Below are 18466 nucleotides of genomic sequence, written 5' to 3' on the forward strand. Positions count from 1 at the left end.
AAGCCTCCATAAGACTCCATATGTGGGTTGTGACTGAATATTGGCAGGGACATGCATTTAAAAACTTGCCTAATTTTTTTCTGAGTTCCTCCCCTGCCTTCCCCACCACAATGTGCATAGTCTCCCAACCCACCCTTGATAAGACAAGATCCTCCTACCCCTCCACAGATCCCTAATCCTCCCATTCCAAACCCAGGATAGCCCCCCTCCAGGACTACCCAAGTCCCTGATGGGCTAATGAGGTGATAGGGACAGGATCAAGTGGTTAGCTCCTACCCCCATTGCTGCACTGGACCACCAGGGACTTTATGTAAGCATGGAGGGATTTATCCTGATTTGAGGGTGGAGGTATCTTATCATGTCAGGCTTGGGTTAGGAGGGGGGATCAGAGGGAAACAAAATAATGTTTTTATTCACGTCCTTATCAATATTTAGTGCCAGGCATGAATAGCTAACCAGCCAATGTAGGACAGCTTTTGAGATATTCTAAGTTGGCTGAGTTAGCTATGGAGAAACAGTATTTACAGTTGATCCCATGGCCATGTTCCTTTGCACTCTGGTATGTTGACCAACTGATATCATACAAGGGCTATTTTAGATGTTCTAATTCTTTTTTTTAACCCAACCTTGCACTTAACTATGGCATAAGACCAAGGTTCCCCACTCCTCACTCCTTGGTAGATTCTAAAGGGGCAGGATCTGCCCCTTTGGTCACTCTCCTTTGGATATGCATCTGCAGCTGAGTTCCATGGTAGGGCTTCCAACCAAATGGTGTCCCCAGATATGTGCTTGCACACACTCCAACTTGTGCTCGCACACACATGTGCACCAATTTCTCATTTTTTGCCATTAGTAATATCACTATGCCATATCTTTGGTGCTTCTGCTACTAATGCCTGCTTAGTGGAAATTACATAAATGGCAGCATGAAAATAAAATGTTGGGACATGAAACAAGTGATAAGGGCAAATGAAATGAAAATTTTGCCAAGCACTCCCCTATCAGAGAGCAGCATAGTACATAATCATTATCAGAAATTACAATAAAGCTCAAATCAGGGGACAGTTCTTACAGAAATAGTGCCATATAAATATTATTGAAAACATAGAGAAACCGTATAAGGAGGCAGGAGCTTTTTCCACAGCAAAGAAACCTAGAGAACAGTATAGGATTTAAGCAGCACCAAAAGAACATCCCAGAACATGGACACTTTTCTGAAAGCAATATAACTGTGCAAGAACATTTCATTTCACAATGCACAGACATAGCTGCAAAGAGATATTGCAGAAAAGAACCGAACATAAGCATGTTGGTTGAGAAATATATATAGTATCAGCCAGACAGCAACATAAAGCAGAGACATCATCAGAAAATAGCTTTTACAGGAACTAGCTGAGAGCAGACATTTATTGCACTGTTGTAACGTGGTTTTTTTTCTTCTTCTTTTCTAGGGTGTTCCTGGCCTGAAAGGTGAAAAAGTAAGCAAATATCCAATCCTTTCATTTAATCAAAATAAAATACTTACGGCCTCTTTTACAAAGCCGCGCTAGCAGCTGCCGAAACCCTTTAAATCTCTGTGTGCTTCGGGGCCGTTAGCGCAGTGCAACCACTAGTGCAGCTTTGTAAAAGAGGCCATTAGTGATGTCCATAGAGTGAGAAGCATATACATACTTTCAGCACCCCTAAGTTTTCTAAATTAAAGTACACATGTACTCTTTGGAAATTATCCCTGGAAAAATATCTATACACATTTCCACCTATTAACTTGTGTGTATAGGGGGTAGATATTCAGAATTAACCCTAAGAACATAAGCAATGCTTCCGCTGGGTCAGACCTAAGGTCCATTGTGCCCAGCAGCCCGCTCAAGCGGCGGCCCAACAGGTCCAGGACCTGTGCTTTTCCAGCAGGAAATTGCCCAATCCTTTCTTAAACCCCAGTAGCGTACTCTGCCCTATTACATCCTCTGGAAGCGCATTCCAGGTGTCCACCACACGTTGGGTAAAGAAGAACTTCCTAGCATTTGTTCTTCTTTACCCAACATGTGGTGGACACCTGGAATGCGGTTCCAGAGGACGTAATAGGGCAGAGTACGCTACTGGGGTTTAAGAAAGGATTGGACAATTTCCTGCTGGAAAAGGGGATAGAAGGGGATAGATAGATGATTACTGCACAGGTCCTAGACCACCGCATGAGCTAATATTGCTACAATGTTTTGTACAGACAACTACTAGAGGCAGGAATGAGTGGGGTTTGTTCCTGTTCTTATTGCCCCTAGTGGACATTAGTTAGGCCCAGGGGGGTCTATTCTGAGTGAGGAGGGTTGGGAGGGGATATGGACATGTGGAGGGGACTGAGAGGGAGTTTCTAGTTCATCAGAGATGGGTGGGATAGGATCTTGTTTCCTCACAGGGGGCTAGGAGGGAATGTCTTGTCTCATTAGGGGGATATCGGGGGGGGGGGGCAGTGTGTGTCCAGAGAGGAAGGTAGGATGGAGGGAGGGATGAGGCTGACAACACATTTAGGCAGGACCCAGAAGTTTACCAAGCACCAGCTAATACGACCTGTGCTTGGTTAATTTGGTACATTAAATCAGGACAGGACAGCCTTTCTTTTCTGTCCCGACTTTACGTAGTTGCTCAGCAGGTTGGTAATAGAAAATCACTGCTAACCAGCTTCTGCCCCACCCTAACTCTGCTCCTGGACTGCTCACAACTAATCAGTTTTGGCAAGGACAGCTAGAGGAGATATTCCAGTGGCACTATCCGGTTAAGTGCCACTGAATATCACCAGATAGTCCCTCACAAGTGACTTAAATAGCCAGGAACCTCTCCTGGCTGTTTAAAACTCTTTGAATATCTACCCTTTTTTTTTTTTTTTTTTAAGATAAAATACATCCATGCTCCCAAAAATATGCACATAGGTGCACAACCTCACCTCCAATCCCATCCCCAAAATATGCCTCTTGAAAAGGTGAATTTAGGTGTATACAGGCAATATGCTTATAGGTTTACCGACATATTATGGGGGAGGGGGAGTGCAGTTTTACAAAAATCCACTTCAATAGGTAATGCACTGTTTTAGCTATGAAAATAGATTTTCAAGTTGCTTTCCTGACTATATAAAAGTGCTCTTAACATAATATCTTTCTTTCCTTTCACTTCACAGGGTGACTATGGCGGAGATGGAAAGAAAGTAAGTACTTCTTTTCACAATTATCATCATATCGGACTTCACTGCTGCTTGATTTGCTCTGTATTCAATTTATGCTATTTTTTTTCCTGTCTTCCTAGTAGTGTTTATTGACTCTAGTCCTAATCATACTGTATCCCTGTTCTCTCTGCTATAGGGCTCCTCTGGTTTGGCAGGCCGAAATGGAACTGATGGGCAGAAGGTAAAGATATGCAAATTCTTTCCATATTTTGATTTTTCAGAATTTTAAAATGATAAAGACGTGGGAAATAAAGAATTCCAATTGGCTGGTCTTCTGAGATCTGATGTAATAAACCTTGCATTAGAATGGTATACAGCATTCTATAAACAAAATCCTGTCTACTCACATTGCCACAAATTAATTGCTTGAAAATTAGTGTGTTGTTTAAAAAATGTGCACTGACCAAAAAAAAAAAAGCAATACCCACTGTCATGGTAACACACAGCCCATTTTCTGCTTCAGGATTAAGAAGTACCGTATTTGCCGGCGTATAAGACGACTTTTCAGTACCTTAAAATCCTCCCCAAAGTCGGGGGTCGTCTTATACGCCGGGTACTGTTTTACATGCCCTTACTACCTTCTCTGCTTGCAGCACAGAGCCGAACGGAAGTCTTCCCGACGTCAGCGCTGACGTCGGAGGGGAGGGAGGGCTTAAACAAAGCTTAAACAAAGCCCTCCCTCCCTCCGACGTCAGCGCTGACGTCGGGAAGACTTCCGTTCGGCTCTGTGCTGCAGGCAGGGCAGATAAGGAGAAGGAGAGTAGCCTCGCGGTTCGAGTGACTACCAAGAGAGAGGGGCGGCCGCCCCGCCCCGGTTGCAGCACAGCCGGCCAGGTTCCCTTACTTTTGTGGCACTTCCCCGACCGACCGATAACAGCCCGGGTCCGACAATCCTCCCTGCCCTGTAGCCGCGAATCTAAATACCTTCTTACAGCAGCTGTAAGAAGGTAATTTAGATTCGCGGTTAAGGGCAGGGAGGTTTGTCGGACCGGGGCTGTTGTCGGTCGGTCGGGGAAGTGCCACAAAAGTAAGGGAACCTGGCCGGCTGTGCTGCACCCGGGGCGGTAGAGAAGGTGTGCGGAAGAAGGGGTCGTCTTATACGGCGAGTATAACACAAAACTCTATATTTTAACTAAAAGTTGGGGGGTCGTCTTATACGCCCAGTCGTCTTATACGCCGGCAAATACGGTACTTCTTTTCCTGTCAGTATATGAGTAGGGATTGGCTTGTGCATTGATAGAAACATGATGGCAGATAAAGGCCAAATGGCCCATCTAGTCTGCTCATCCATAGTACCGTATTTTCGCGGATATAACGCGCACCATTGTAAAACGCGCACAGGGGTATAGCGCGCAGAAATCACGATGATATGTACAAAAACTTTTCTATACCGCGCTCAGGCATATAACGCGCATGCTGCCCGACTCTCCTTTCGCCCGCCCTGACTTTCCGTGCGCTGTCCCGACTCTCCGTTCACCCCCCCTGACTTCCGTGCACTGCCCTGACTTTCCGTGCGCTGTCCCGACTCTCCGTTCACCCCCCCTGACTTTCCGTGCACTGTCCTCCCTTGAAGTCCTGTCCCCCCTTGAAGGTCTGTCCCCATCCTGAAAGCCTGATGCCCCCCCCGACGTCCGATACATCCCCCCCCCCGGCAGGACCACTCGCACCCTCACCCCGAAGGACCGCCGGCTCCCCAACAATATCGGGCCAGGAGGGAGCCCAAACCCTCCTGGCCACGGCGACCCCCTAACCCCACCCCGCACTACATTACGGGCAGGAGGGATCCCAGGCCCTCCTGCCCTCGACGCAAACCCCCCTCCCCCCCAGCCGACCCGCGACCCCCCTGGCCGACCCCCACGACCCCCCCACCCCCCTTCCCCGTACCTTTGGAAGTTGGCCGGACAGACGGGAGCCAAACCCGCCTGTCCGGCAGGCAGCCAACGAAGGAATGAGGCCGGATTGGCCCATCCGTCCTAAAGCTCCGCCTACTGGTGGGGCCTAAGGCGCGTGGGCCAATCAGAATAGGCCCTGGAGCCTTAGGTCCCACCTGGGGGCGCGGCCTGAGACACATGGTCGGGTTTGGCCCATGTGCCTCAGGCCGCGCCCCCAGGTGGGACCTAAGGCTCCAGGGCCTATTCTGATTGGCCCACGCGCCTTAGGCCCCACCAGTAGGCGGAGCTTTAGGACGGATGGGCCAATCCGGCCTCATTCCTTCGTTGGCTGCCTGCCGGACAGGCGGGTTTGGCTCCCGTCTGTCCGGCCAACTTCCAAAGGTACGGGGAAGGGGGGGTGGGGGGGTCGTGGGGGTCGGCCAGGGGGGTCGCGGGTCGGCTGTTGGGGCGGTCGGAGATTCTTGGGGGGGGGGCGGTCGTTGGAGGGAGGGGGGTTTGCATCGAGGGCAGGAGGGCCTGGGATCCCTCCTGCCCGTAATGTAGTGCGGGGTGGGGTTAGGGGGTCGCCGTGGCCAGGAGGGTTTGGGCTCCCTCCTGGCCCGATAGTGTTGGGGAGTCGGCGGTCCTTCGGGGTGAGGGTGCGAGTGGTCCTGCCGGGGGGGGGGGGGGATGTATCGGACGTCGGGGAGTCGGCCGGGCAAGAGGGCTTGGGCTCCCTCTTGCTCCGATCGTGGATGCGGGTGCGGGTGGGAGCGCGTGCGAGCGGTCGTTCGGGGTGGGGGTGCGAGCGGTCCTGCTGGGGGGGGTGAATCGGGCGTCGGGCGGGGTGGGAACTATGTTTAAAAACTTTTCTATACCGCGCTCAGGCATATAACGCGCGAGGGGTATGCGCGGTACGTAAAATCACGTATAACGCGCGCGTTATATCCGCGAAAATACGGTAATCATTCTCTTTCTCTCTCTGAGAGATCTCACATGCCTATCCCAGGCCCTCTTGAATTCAGACACAGTCTCTGTCTCCACCACCTCCTCTGGGAGACTGTTCAATGAATCTACCACCCTTTCTATAAAAAAAAGTATTTCCTTACATTACTCTGGAGCCTGTCACCTCTTAACTTCATCCTATGCTCATACATTGCAGAGTTTCTATTCAAATGAAAAGGAGACAAAAAAAATAAATCTCTGGGCTCACCTTTGACCATTATTTCCTTCTTGACTTTCAACTTTCCTGCCCTCAAACCCCTTTCAATCATAGTACCCTTGACCTAGGCCCAGGCACCCTAGATCTGGACACTTTGTGTCAAAGCAACTGTAACTGCAAAATCAGATTGCATCCTTGATCCATCTGGATTCTTTCATGCTAACACAAAGAGAACCTTGACTAGAGAGCTTCCAATACTGTGGCATCCTGCTCACATAGACCAAAAATAATTAAATGGCTTCAGGGATGTGTTCAGCAGCACCCTTTTTGTCCCACCACCATCTTTCAATATGGCGGTGTCTTGCCTCCAGCAGTACATCGGAATGCACCAGAGGTTGGTCTCTGAAATAAAGGACCTGCTGCCTGTTTTGATAGCTCAACCCCTAATGGCATTATGGAATGAGGTACTAGAGGTTGTGAACCACAATATTGGAAGATGGTGATGGGACAAAGCAGATGCTGCTGGATGTCTCCCCTGGACCATAGGTCTGAGGTCTGCAGCTTCCAAGGCAGCCTGATCAAAGGCCTCCCTATGCTGGAGCCTGAGCCAGAAGATCTTTGACCCAGGATGTGCCCTGACCCCGGAAGGAGTTTAGTTTTTATTTCAACTTAGGTCATCAGGGGCTAGGGCAGTGGTCTCAAACTCAAACCCTTTGCAGGGCCACATTTTGAATTTGTCAGTACTTGGAGGGCCTCAGAAAAAAATAGTTAATGTCGTATTAAAGAAATAACAATTTTGCATGAGGTAAAACTCTTTATAGTTTATAAATCTTTCCTTTTGGTTAAGTCTTAATAATAATATTGTAATTTATAGTTAAAGAGACATAGGATCAAGAAACTGTTTTATTTTACTTTTATGATTATGATAAACATACCGAGGGCCTCAAAATAGTACCTGGCGGGCCGCGAGTTTGAGACCACTGGGCTAGGGGAAGGGTGGATCCAGGTCGAACTGACTCATCTAAGGTGAAGAGTTACATTTCATTTTGGATGACCCTTTGCTTCTATGCAGCATCTTTACTTCAGCCCTAAGCTGGCAAAGATTAAGGAGATAATTATATAAGAAGCCATCTAGATTTAGGTGGCATGTACTGTATGTGTGCCAATGCTTGTATACTAACTAAACTAAAACTTAATTTTATAGACCGGGTCATCAACCAAAAGGAGCTCGACTCGGTTAACAGTAATGTAATGCATAATGCATAAACTTGACAAGGAAAAGTAGACTAGAGTAGTTAGTTTCCAAAATGTTTAGTGAACAAGAAGGTTTTCAGAGCTTTCCAGAATAAAGCAAAAGTAATTTATGCACACATGCAAACATATACCCCTGCAAATGACAGTAATCCAGCTATGTGTTATTCTGTACATATGTTCTATCCCCAATGATGCAGGCTTTACAGGTGCATGAAGTCTGGGCAGAATATAAGCAAGGCTCACACAGGTATAACTCACAGAGTTCTATAAATTATGCAGATAACTTATTTCCCCTACTTTTCACATCTAAATACATATGCATGTACACTATATACCACTAGACTACCAGGGATTTTGTGGGTGGTGTCAGGCCCAAGGAAAAGATGGCATCTCTGGGAGGCAAGCCCCTTCTGGGATTGAGGGTGGAGGATCATAGCATGATGGGTGTCCTTTCTGGGGTTGGAGATGGAAGATTGGGATACTGAGGTGTCCACTAGACTACCAGGAATTATGTTGGGGGGGGGGGGGATTGGGAAGTGACCTAAGGCAGTTGATTTAATGTCAGTGTGTGAGCCAATCACCTCTCATGCATTCACAGAAAGGGAGTTTTTTGCTCTTTAGCAGCAAGCCATTGCATACTACCATGGTGTGTACTATATTTTCTAACAGTGCACATTTTTTTAACATGACAGTAATTTTCATGCCACTAGTTTACTGCATTGAGGACCAAAAATTGTGCATTCTGCTTGCATTACAAACCATATAAAGCGCCATCAGTGCATGGCTATAACACATCTTGTCTAATCTATGGTTTAGGGCAGTAGTCTCCAATGTGTGGTCCCAGGGCTACCTGCAGTTCCCAAAGTCCTCCATTGCAGCCCTCAAACAGCTGGTTGAAATGCTCTGCAAATCCTCTAAATTTGTTAATTTCAGTCTTGCCCACTTGATATAGTAACTATAAACAATCTTTTAACCCCCCTCTTCTACGAAACCGCTCTAGCGGTTTTTAGTGCAGAGAGCCTCGCTGAATGGCACGCGCTGCTCCCGACACTCATTGAGTACCTTTGAGCATCAGGAGCAGCACAGGCCATTCAGCGCGGCTCTCTACACTAAAAACCGCTATATTATTTATGGAATTTGACAAACTAAGATAAAGTGAGTTTTAAAATATATCCTTAAAGTGTTGTAGAATCAATATTAGTATCAATTTTTAATGTTTAATAGTCTAAACAGGCATATCAAGGTGGTTTACAAAATTAGTAATATGTGTAAGACTGAAATCTTTGGTGGCCCTCAGAGCTTTCTTGTATTCATCCTATGGTTCTTTACATGTAAAAGATTGCAGACCACTGGTTTAGGAGAAGTATAGTATTCATATTATTTTCATGAGAATGCTTTTAATAACATAAAAATTGAAAAAATGGCATTCATATTTTGAAATTTAAAAATGTGATTTAATGATTGAAATATAAGAACTCAAGGTGGGTGATTATATATATATATATATTTTTTTTTTTTAATTTATTTATCAATTTTCAAATAAACAATCAAGTATACACTTGTACAGAAAGGAGAGCCATTAAGGAAAAACACACATTCCAAGTAAAACAATAATTATAATCAAAGCAAAAATAATCATAATCTCCTCCTCAAGTCCTCAATTAATGGACCCAAGATGTAAAGCAGTGAGCCTAACAAGAAAATCTTAGTAATATATCGAAAAAAGAAAACAGGGACACTGTTAACTGAGGGAAGTGACCAAATCAAACAATGAACAATATTATTTTGTCCCAGTTTTCAGGTGTGCAGCTGACAGAAAGGTTGTCAGTTGTGTAGGGTCAAAGAAAACATATTTTTGCTTTTGATATATTATCACACATTTACATGGGTGTCTTAAAAAGAAGGAGGTTCCAAGAGAGAGAACTCCCGGCTTCAGAATCAAAAATTCACGACGACGTCTCTGGGTATCTCGAGCCAGATCTGGAAATATTTGTATTTTAAATCCCAAAAATTATTTTAGCTTATTTTTGAAGTAAAGTCTCAGCAACCAGTTTTTATCCGGTGCTAAGGCAACAGTAAGAAGTAAAGTTGCAGGTGTCGCAATTTCCTTATCCGACTATTCCAATATCAATGAAACATTTAAATTCTGTTGGACCTCTGTAAGTAATTGTGGTTCTTGATGTTGTTCTTCAGTTTTTCGTATAGGCAATTCTTTTGATATATTCAATATTTCTATCATATATCTTTTTATCATCTCTTTCGGAGATATTGTTGCCACTCTAGGAAAATTGATCAGCCTGAGATTGTTATTGCGAGAAAGATTATCCAAAGCTTCCAATTTTCTTCTTATATTCATATTGTCTCTCATTAATGTTTCATTAAATTGTTTGGTGGCAGCATTTGAATCTTTAAGGTCCTGGATATCAGTTTGTAAACCTTTAATTTGTTTCATGGGTATTTAACTTCAGTTCAATTTGGGAAATTTGAGGTTTGATTGATTTTGCCAAATCTGCCACCAGATCCCATATCGCCTCAAGAGTTATTTCTCTAGGTTTCTCTATTTCAACAAATTGTTCATTCTGAGTAGGAAAGTTAACTATAACTGACCTTTCTTCCTGAATGCTGTTCTCCTGGAAGCTGTTTTCCCTCTTGCTGTTCTGAGCCTCAGCCCCCACTGGACTCACAGCATAGGCGTCCAAATCCAGTCTCCCCTGTCTGATGGCTGAAGCCTCACAGGGCAGGAGCTCACCGACCTCCGATGGCTCTACTGCCCGAGGGGAACTGGTGTTCTGAGGAAGAGGGGGTGGAGTTCTGGCGTCGGGGCTTAACGAGATCTCTAAACCCGGGGAAAACGCATCCTGCTCACCACCTAGAGCCCCCATCAGGGAAACCGACGCCGACGCCGATACTTCCTGTATCCGGCGGATTAAATCTTCGATGTTGCTGAGCCTTGCGGGGTTAGGGCGCCATGAGGCTACAGCAGCACTTCGGCCCCTTCTCTTCGTCATTGCAGGTAAAGGCAAACGCCGCACAAAGAGGAAAAACAAGCAGATATTCAATCTAGGATCTAACCGGGACGCTCAGCTAGCAGTCCCGTCGGCCATCTTGGATCAGGTGGGTGATTATAAATATATGCAATGGTACAAAATACAAAGTGTGCGCTTGCATGAAATGTGATATCCACTTAAATTTTTAAATTAGAATTTTATAGTTTTAGAAATGAAAGAAATTAATTTAATTTTTTTCTGTTGGTCACACAGAATAAACATGATTTTTATTTTTTCAGTCGGGACTTGTACTCAGAAAAGATCAGCCTCTTGAATTTGTAAAATTAAAGAGAAAGTAGATAAATCATCTGAATACCTAAGTACTAGCCCTCTGTACTCCAAAAGAAGATAGAAACCTAGAAGATGCCAACAAAACAGAACAACTTGGTCCACCCAGTCAGCCTGCCTAATATACTGTTATAGGTCTTATATATCTATAGTCCTTCTTCCTCCCTTTCCTATTAAGGTTCCATTGTATCAATCCAACGCGTGCTTGAATTCTGTTGCATACAGTTATTTAACCCCATACAGTACAATATAATTTATGATAAACATTAATTTCTTGTTGGTCTAAGACCTCTTATAGTTAATAGGAGTAATATTCATTTCACGGTAGTCAGCAGTTTGTAAGTCACTAATTGGTGCAGAATTAATCCCCAATATTCAATACCGGGCCATGTCCAGGCTCCGGCAGACTAATGCCCAGTTATCTTGGTGGATAAAGATAGGATAGCCTTTTTGCTATTCTAACTTTATCTGCTTAAGCGGTAGCGGACTGGATATCACCACAAAACAGTTAAGTAGTAGATCTGCCCAAACTCTGCCCATGGACCACCCCTTTGTAGATGGCTGCCCAAACTCTGCCCATGGACACCTAGTTTGTAGATGGCTGCCAGCCAGCCAGCTCAGCAGGTTTAACTGGGCAGGAGCTTCTCCTTGGTTAAACTCTTTTGAATTTCAGGCTCAATAATTTCTTACCTTTTTTTTTTTTAAAAGGGAAAAAGGGGACGAATTGGACCTCCTGGCTGTAAGGGAGACCTTGGAACAAAGGTAAGAATACCACAGTTTAACTTTAACCTATGTTATACCCAAAATTGTAATGCAGCTCCTGTTACTTCCACCAGCATGTGTTGCATACAGGACTGCACATAAAAAGATGTAGCAAAGGGAAATGTGATTCTAATATCAAATGACTTAAGTTATTGCAACTAAAAGTGAACTCCAAAGTGTTTTGTTCCTTTCCTTAGTCATCACTGCTTCGTTGTATGTGTTGTTCATCTGTGGGGATGTATCCTCTTTTAATCTTAATCATATACAATCCCATTCCATATGTTTTTTAGATGTTCCAATCTATGTTATATATATAACAGTGCATTTGCCATATATTTTAACATGTGCTAATCTAATTTATAATACCAGAGTTTCACAAATCCTTTTTTTATGTTCCATCTTGTATTACATACAGAACCATAACATTAAAATGTATCCTTTATACTTTCCATCCCATGACATACACAGTAAAATTTCTGAATTGATAGATTATTCTGATGGTACCTGTTCTCTTGAGAAACTTATTCTGCATAGAATACACAGATCCATAGTGTAATAATTTCTTTCCTAAACTAATATCTCATTTAAAAAAACAGTACCCTCTCATTACTCACAAATCTCTTCATTACCCCCAAACATTTCTCAGCAAAGATGTAACATATGTATCTGAAAAGTTCTTTCTTCATTTACATATAAAGATGTTGATGTTCAACAAAATAGAGATATTTATTTTTAGTATTTATATAGCCTAAGTGGACATTCAGCTGTCCTGGGGCATTAGGTGACCGCCCAGGGTCACAGGGAGCAGTGTGGGATTTGAACCCACAACCTCAAGGTGGTGAGGCTGTAGCTCTAACCACTGCGCCATACACTCTTTCAAATAGATATCAATGTTTTATGCAAATTAACATTGTGACCTGCTTTTTGGGGATTCAGTAAAAAAATGTTCTGAATTTTATAACAGCTCCAAATAATGTTTATGTTTATTACATTTATTTTAACACATAAATCTAAGGGCTCCTTTTACTAAGCATTTTTAGAACACGCAGCAGATTAGCACACGCTATCCCCACGCAACGTGGTTAGAACTAATGCCAGCTCAATGCTGGCATGAGCGTCTAGCGTGCGCAGCATTGTAGCGTGTGCTATTCTGCATGTTAATGCCCTAACGCAGCTTAGTAAAAGGAGCCCTAAGTGACATACATAAAAAATTTTAAAAAACAGATTCAAGAAAAGAACTCCATTATATGATAGGAAAGATAACAAGCACACAAGAAACACACACTCTTATAAGATTTAAATATAAATCCGAGGTTGAAGTGCTGCCTGCCCAAACCTGTGTGAAAAGAATGAGTCTTTAGCAGAATCTTAAGTTTTTCAATGATAGAATGATTGAATTATCAAAGCACATCTGAGCCTACTACCTTCCCTCACCTCACTTATGACCTCACGATATGAAATTACTTTGCATTAAAATTTATTTTCCTTCTTCTTTTTTACTTAGGGCCCAGAAGGTTATCCTGGTGAAGCAGGAGAAAGAGGATTAAATGGAGATGAAGGTGTAAAGGTAGGCAATGCTTCCAGAAAATGAGATGAGAGAATAGGCTGCCCAGGTGCATGACTTTGCATTTTTTGGCATTGAAGCTAAGTTGCCAGGACCTAGACCAGCGCTCCAGTAGGAGTAGGTCGTGCATCATGTTGTCGGGCATTGAATCTTCGTCTGTTGTGCATTTGCCCACTACATTACTTAGTTTGGCGTCATCGGCGAATAATGTTATTTTACCTCGAAGCCCTTCTGCCAAGTCCCTTATAAAGATGTTGAATAGGATCGGGCCCAAGACTGAGCCCTGTGGCACTCCACTGATCACCTCCGTCATTTCGGAGGGGGTGCCATTCACCACCACCCTTTGAAGCCTACCTCCAAGCCAGTTCCCAACCCATTGCGTCAATGTGTCACCTAATCCTATAGAACTCATCTTGCTCAGCAACCTGCAGTGTGGTACGCTATCGAATGCTTTGCTAAAGTCCAGGTACACGATGTCCAGGGACTCCCCAATATCCAGCTTCTCCGTCACCCAATCAAAGAAGCTGATCAGGTTGGATTGGCATGATCTCCCCTTAGTAAATCCATGTTGTCGGGGATCCCGTAGATTCTCTTCATCCAGGATCTTATCCAATTGGTGTTTGATTAGAGTTTCCATTAGTTTGCTCACTATCGATGTTAGACTCACTGGTCTGTAGTTTGCTGTCTCCATCTTTGAGCCTTTCTTGTGGAGTGGAATGACGTTAGCCGTCCTCCAGTCCAACGGGACGCTGCCTGTGCTAAGGGAGAGGTTGAAGAACGCGGACAGTGGCTCCGCCAAGACATCACTCAGCTCCCTAAGCACCCTGGGGTGCAGGTTGTCCGGCCCCATTGCTTTGTTAACCTTGAGCTTTGACAGCTCACCGTAGACACTGCTGGGCGTAAACTCAAAGTTACTAAAAGGGTCAACTGAGCCAACCCTTGCCTGTAGCTGATGGCCAAGCCCCGGCGCTTCTCGGGTGAAGACTGAGCAGAAGTATTCATTTAATAGTTGGGCTTTTTCCGAATCCTTTTCCACATAGTCTCCGTCTGGATTCCTAAGACGTACAATCCCGCCTGAGTTTTTTCTTCTGACACTGATATACCTGAAGAAGGATTTATCTCCCTTCTGGATGTTCTTTGCCAGAGACTCTTCCATGTGGAATTTAGCCTCCCTGACTGCTGTTTTGACGGCTTTTGATTTGGTCACGTAGTCTGCTCTAGAGTCCTGCTTCCCCGATTGTTTGTAAGAGATGAATGCTTTTTTCTTCTCCTTGATGAGGTCTGAGATCTCCGCAGTAAACCACTGTGGCTTATTGTTCCTTCGCCGTTTACTTACTGATTTAGCATAGCGGTTTGTTGCTTCTTGTATGGTGGCTTTCAAAATCGACCACATTTCTTCCACGTTATTGGTTTCTGCTTGGCTTTGTAGCGCCTGGTAAACGAAGTCTCCCATTTCTTTGAAATTTGTGTCCTTGAATTTGAGGACCTTGGTCAGTGTGGTAGATTTAGTGAAACCTTTCCTGAGATTGAACCATACCATGTTGTGGTCACTGGAGGCCAATGTGTCGCCCACCGAGACCTCTGTGACACTTTCTCCATTGGTAAGTATCAGATCCAGTATTGCCTGATCCCTTGTTGGTTCCAACACCAGTTGCCTGAGTCTTGCTCCCTTCATAGAGTTTAATAGCCTCCTGCTGCTGCCGGAAGCAGAGGTAAGTGTAACCCAATCCACATCAGGCATGTTGAAGTCACCTAGCAATACTGTGTCCCCACGCAAGGTGATATTTTCTATATCTCCGATTATTTCCATATCCAGGTCATCCTGTTGTCTTGGGGGTCTGTAAATTACGCCAAGATACAAGCATTTGTCCTTCCCTCTGGCCAAATTAACCCAAAGGGATTCCCCAGTATACTGGACATCTGAGATTCTCGTGACTTAATGTCATCTTTAGTATATAATGCTACACCTCCTCCCATTCTGCCCTCCCTGTCCCGGCGAAGCAAGTTGTAACCCGGTATGACTATGTCCCACCCTTGGGAGTCTGTGAGCCAGGTCTCGGATATCGCCACCACATCCAGGTCGGCATTCCTTATTTCTGTTTCCAATTCCAGGATCTTGTTTCTTAAACTGTGTGCGTTGACGTACATAGCCCTCCATGTTGTATTTTTGTTACGTCTCAATGGGGATATTCCTGCTTGAGCTACTTGAACACCTTTAGCATTATTTGCGTTATTTGTGCTTCCCTTAGACCCAGAACCACAATGTGTACTCCCCATATACCCAGAACTACAGTGTGTACTCCCCTTAGACCCGGAATTACAATGTGACCCATAAATATGATGTGACCCTACTCCCAACTCGAAAGTGTGTGCACTCACCTCCGACCCAGAATTTTGGTGACTACTTACCTCAGCCTCAAAAAAGTATTGGCAGTTTAGTTCGCCAGGTATGTTGTTTGTGCCTGTACCCTCCCCCGACTTACCTAGTTTAAAGCCCTGTGGAGTAGGCGGGCTAGACGGTGTCCAAGGACATTCTTCCCTCTTCTGGTCAGGTGTAGCCCGTCGTGTCCCTGTAGCCCTTGCAATGCTTCTCCATGGTGCAGAAACCCGAAGTTCATCTCCTTGCACCATCCTCGCAGCCAGTCGTTCGCCCTCTGTATTCGATCCTCTCTGGCTCTGCCCTTGCCCCTCACTGGGAGAATCGAGGAGAAGACTACCTGCTCATCCATCCTCCTCAGCTTCTCCCCCAGGCCCTGAAGTCTTCAGGTATGCTGTCCGGGGTGCTCCTGGCGGTGTCGTTGGTTCCGACGTGGATTAGAATCAAGGGGAAGTGGTCTCGGGGCTTGATGAGTCTGTCAAGGCAAGCAGTGACATCCCGGATCCTGGCCCCTGGCAAACAGCAGACCTCTCTTGATTGTAGGTCTGGTCTGCAGATTGGTCCCTCGGTGCCCCTCAGCAGCGAATCTCCGATGACCACCACTCTGCGCTTCTTAGGGGTGGGCCGTAGTGTTGATTCCGGAGCTGGAACCGTCTGCTGAACAACTTCTTGTATTTCTGTCTCCAGATCTTCCTGTAGCAGTTGATATCTGTTCCTCAGGGCGATTTGTGGTGTCGATGTAGAGCTGTCCTGTGTGAGAGAAAAAGAGACAGAGTTAGGTCCTCTGCGTTTTCCTGTGGAGGAAGTCACCAGCTGCCAGGAGTCAGCTTCTCCAACCACTTCCTGCATTCCGGCTGTTTGTCTCAAGGTGGCCGTTTTGGACGCTTTGGGTGTTCCCAGGGTGGTCTTGTCAGGTTCCTGTTCAGCGATCTGAGACAGCTCCTGGATGACTCCATCGATGAAGGTCTCATCGTCTCGGATGCTCCTTAGGTGCTGAACCTCCTCTCTCAGGCTCTTCAGCTCTATCAAAAGGCTTTTGTCCGGTTGATCCATTACTTCTGTCTGCGTTGAGACTGTAGACATCTTTGAGGGGATGGCCTCGGTCTGTACAGAGACCTCTGCCCTCCGTCCTGGTTCTCCTTCCATCTGTACTCGGACCATAGCCATCCCCTGGGTGCTCTCGGTGACTGAACTGCCTGTTTTGATTGAAGTCTTGCTGCTTCTAGTCCTACCTTCCATTACAAAGGTTTATTGTTATTATTATTATTTCTTTATTTATAATTTTTTTTTATTTTTTATTTTTAGATATTTGTTAGGGTGGGGGCTGTTAGGTGTTGGTCAGTAAGTGTTGAGGGAGGGATAGAGGTAGTTAGTTAGTTCTTGGTCTGAGGGATGGAGTAGTTAGTTAACAGTTAGTTAATTGTCAGTTAAGGATGTATGTTTGTTAGTGTGCTGGAGAGGTCTGCCTGTTAAAGTGGTTTGGGAATAGAGTGATTGGTGAGGTCTGCCTGTTTAGTGAGAAAGATTTTAGTAGCTTGTTGGTGAGACAGAAAGTTGTAAGACTGAGAGTTAAAGACTTGGTAGAAAGTTGTAGATTGATAATTAAAGACTTGGTAGAATGCTAAAGAAAGACTGAAGACAATTGATTAGTTAGCTAGTCTTATAAGTTGGGAGTCCGGCTATAGTTGATAGCCCTTTCTGGATGCCCTTCTTGAGGCCCTTCGCAAAGGCGCTCTCGCTAAGGCGAGCGCCTTTGCCGCTAGCCTTCACCGCGCACCGAATGGCTACGCGCCGTTGGCCCCCCCCCCCCCTGGTTAAGGGGGAGTCCGGGCTCTGACGCTGGTGGTGACGTGGAGCGGGTGGGCGGAGCTAACTCTCGCCGCTACCCGCTCTTCGCTCCCACCGTCCTCTGCCTCCTCCTGCAAGTCTTGGCCCCGCTCTTCTGCTGCTTGCAATCTCCCCTCTGTCTTCAGCAGCCGCTAGCCCAGGATGATGGGAAGAAGGGCACATAAAGAATTTTATTTGTTGGCGCCAGGGCCAGGATCAGGAAAGTCCTGTCAGAACAGGCAAGCACAGCATCAGACTTACAACTCCACAAATAAAATAGTGCAAACCAGTTGTCAGCTTGAACCAAACACAACTTTACTTCTACTTTCAATTGATGAAGCAAATAACAGTCCTGCAACAATGACCAAGTTATATACAACAGTTCTCTTCCTTCTCTCCAGAACTGAATACTGTTCTCTCAGTTACAGATGTTACAGTTTAATAATGTATTACCTTGATAGAAAAATCACAACCAGCTTGATGACAATTCCAGTTGTCAAATGTTAGTGATCATCTACCTGCTTCAGCTCACTAGAAAATAGAAATAAAACTCCTATGCTTGAGCTGTAGCCAGTCCCTTAAATGGTGAAGGATTGTAGCCTGATTGCTAATGCACTATTTCAATAAATCTTCTCCTTCACCTGGATTTCTCTAGGGTGCAGTGATTCCCCATGCCACCACACAGTGCCAATCAGCTATTTTTCCAGTTCTGGTTTCAGGAACTCCTGATTCCTTGTTCCAAAAACCAATATCTGTAGTAGAGTTTTCTAAGACAGAAAACAGTGGCAGGTAGGGTAGGAAACAAAAGCAGAGGGCTCTCCCTGTGAGATGCAAGATCAAAGGTGGGAGATGATGAAAGACAATTTTGTCAGGAAAAGCAGGAGTTTAAATTATGTTTGCTACCAGGAACTTCCATTCCTTTCCATTGACTTCTCCAAGTCTCTGGAAGGTTCTGGTGCCAGAAGGCCTGAGTTTCCAAGCAGGTGCAGGAAACAAAAGTTTATCAAAAGGACAACCCAGGAGTTCAAACAAACATTGAAAACATAATCTGCAGGCAGCCTGCTCTCATTGGCTGGACACCTAGATCAGAAAAGGCTGCATAG

At 45.1% G+C, this 18466-nt stretch overlaps 1 protein-coding gene across 2 annotated transcripts in view; it reads left to right on the plus strand.

The window, feature by feature from the left end:
* Positions 1-18466, plus strand: part of COL6A2 (collagen type VI alpha 2 chain) — a 167251-nt gene that overhangs the window by 61045 nt on the left and 87740 nt on the right. For both annotated transcript variants that reach the window (XM_033945420.1, XM_033945421.1), the window contains exons 8-12: positions 1452-1478; positions 3167-3193; positions 3348-3392; positions 11542-11595; positions 13100-13162. In XM_033945420.1, coding sequence (XP_033801311.1) covers positions 1452-1478; positions 3167-3193; positions 3348-3392; positions 11542-11595; positions 13100-13162 — 216 coding nt within the window. The remainder of the gene's footprint in view (positions 1-1451; positions 1479-3166; positions 3194-3347; positions 3393-11541; positions 11596-13099; positions 13163-18466) is intronic.

Source organism: Geotrypetes seraphini, chromosome 5, assembly GCF_902459505.1.
Source record: "Geotrypetes seraphini chromosome 5, aGeoSer1.1, whole genome shotgun sequence".
NCBI classification, from domain to species: domain Eukaryota; kingdom Metazoa; phylum Chordata; class Amphibia; order Gymnophiona; family Dermophiidae; genus Geotrypetes; species Geotrypetes seraphini.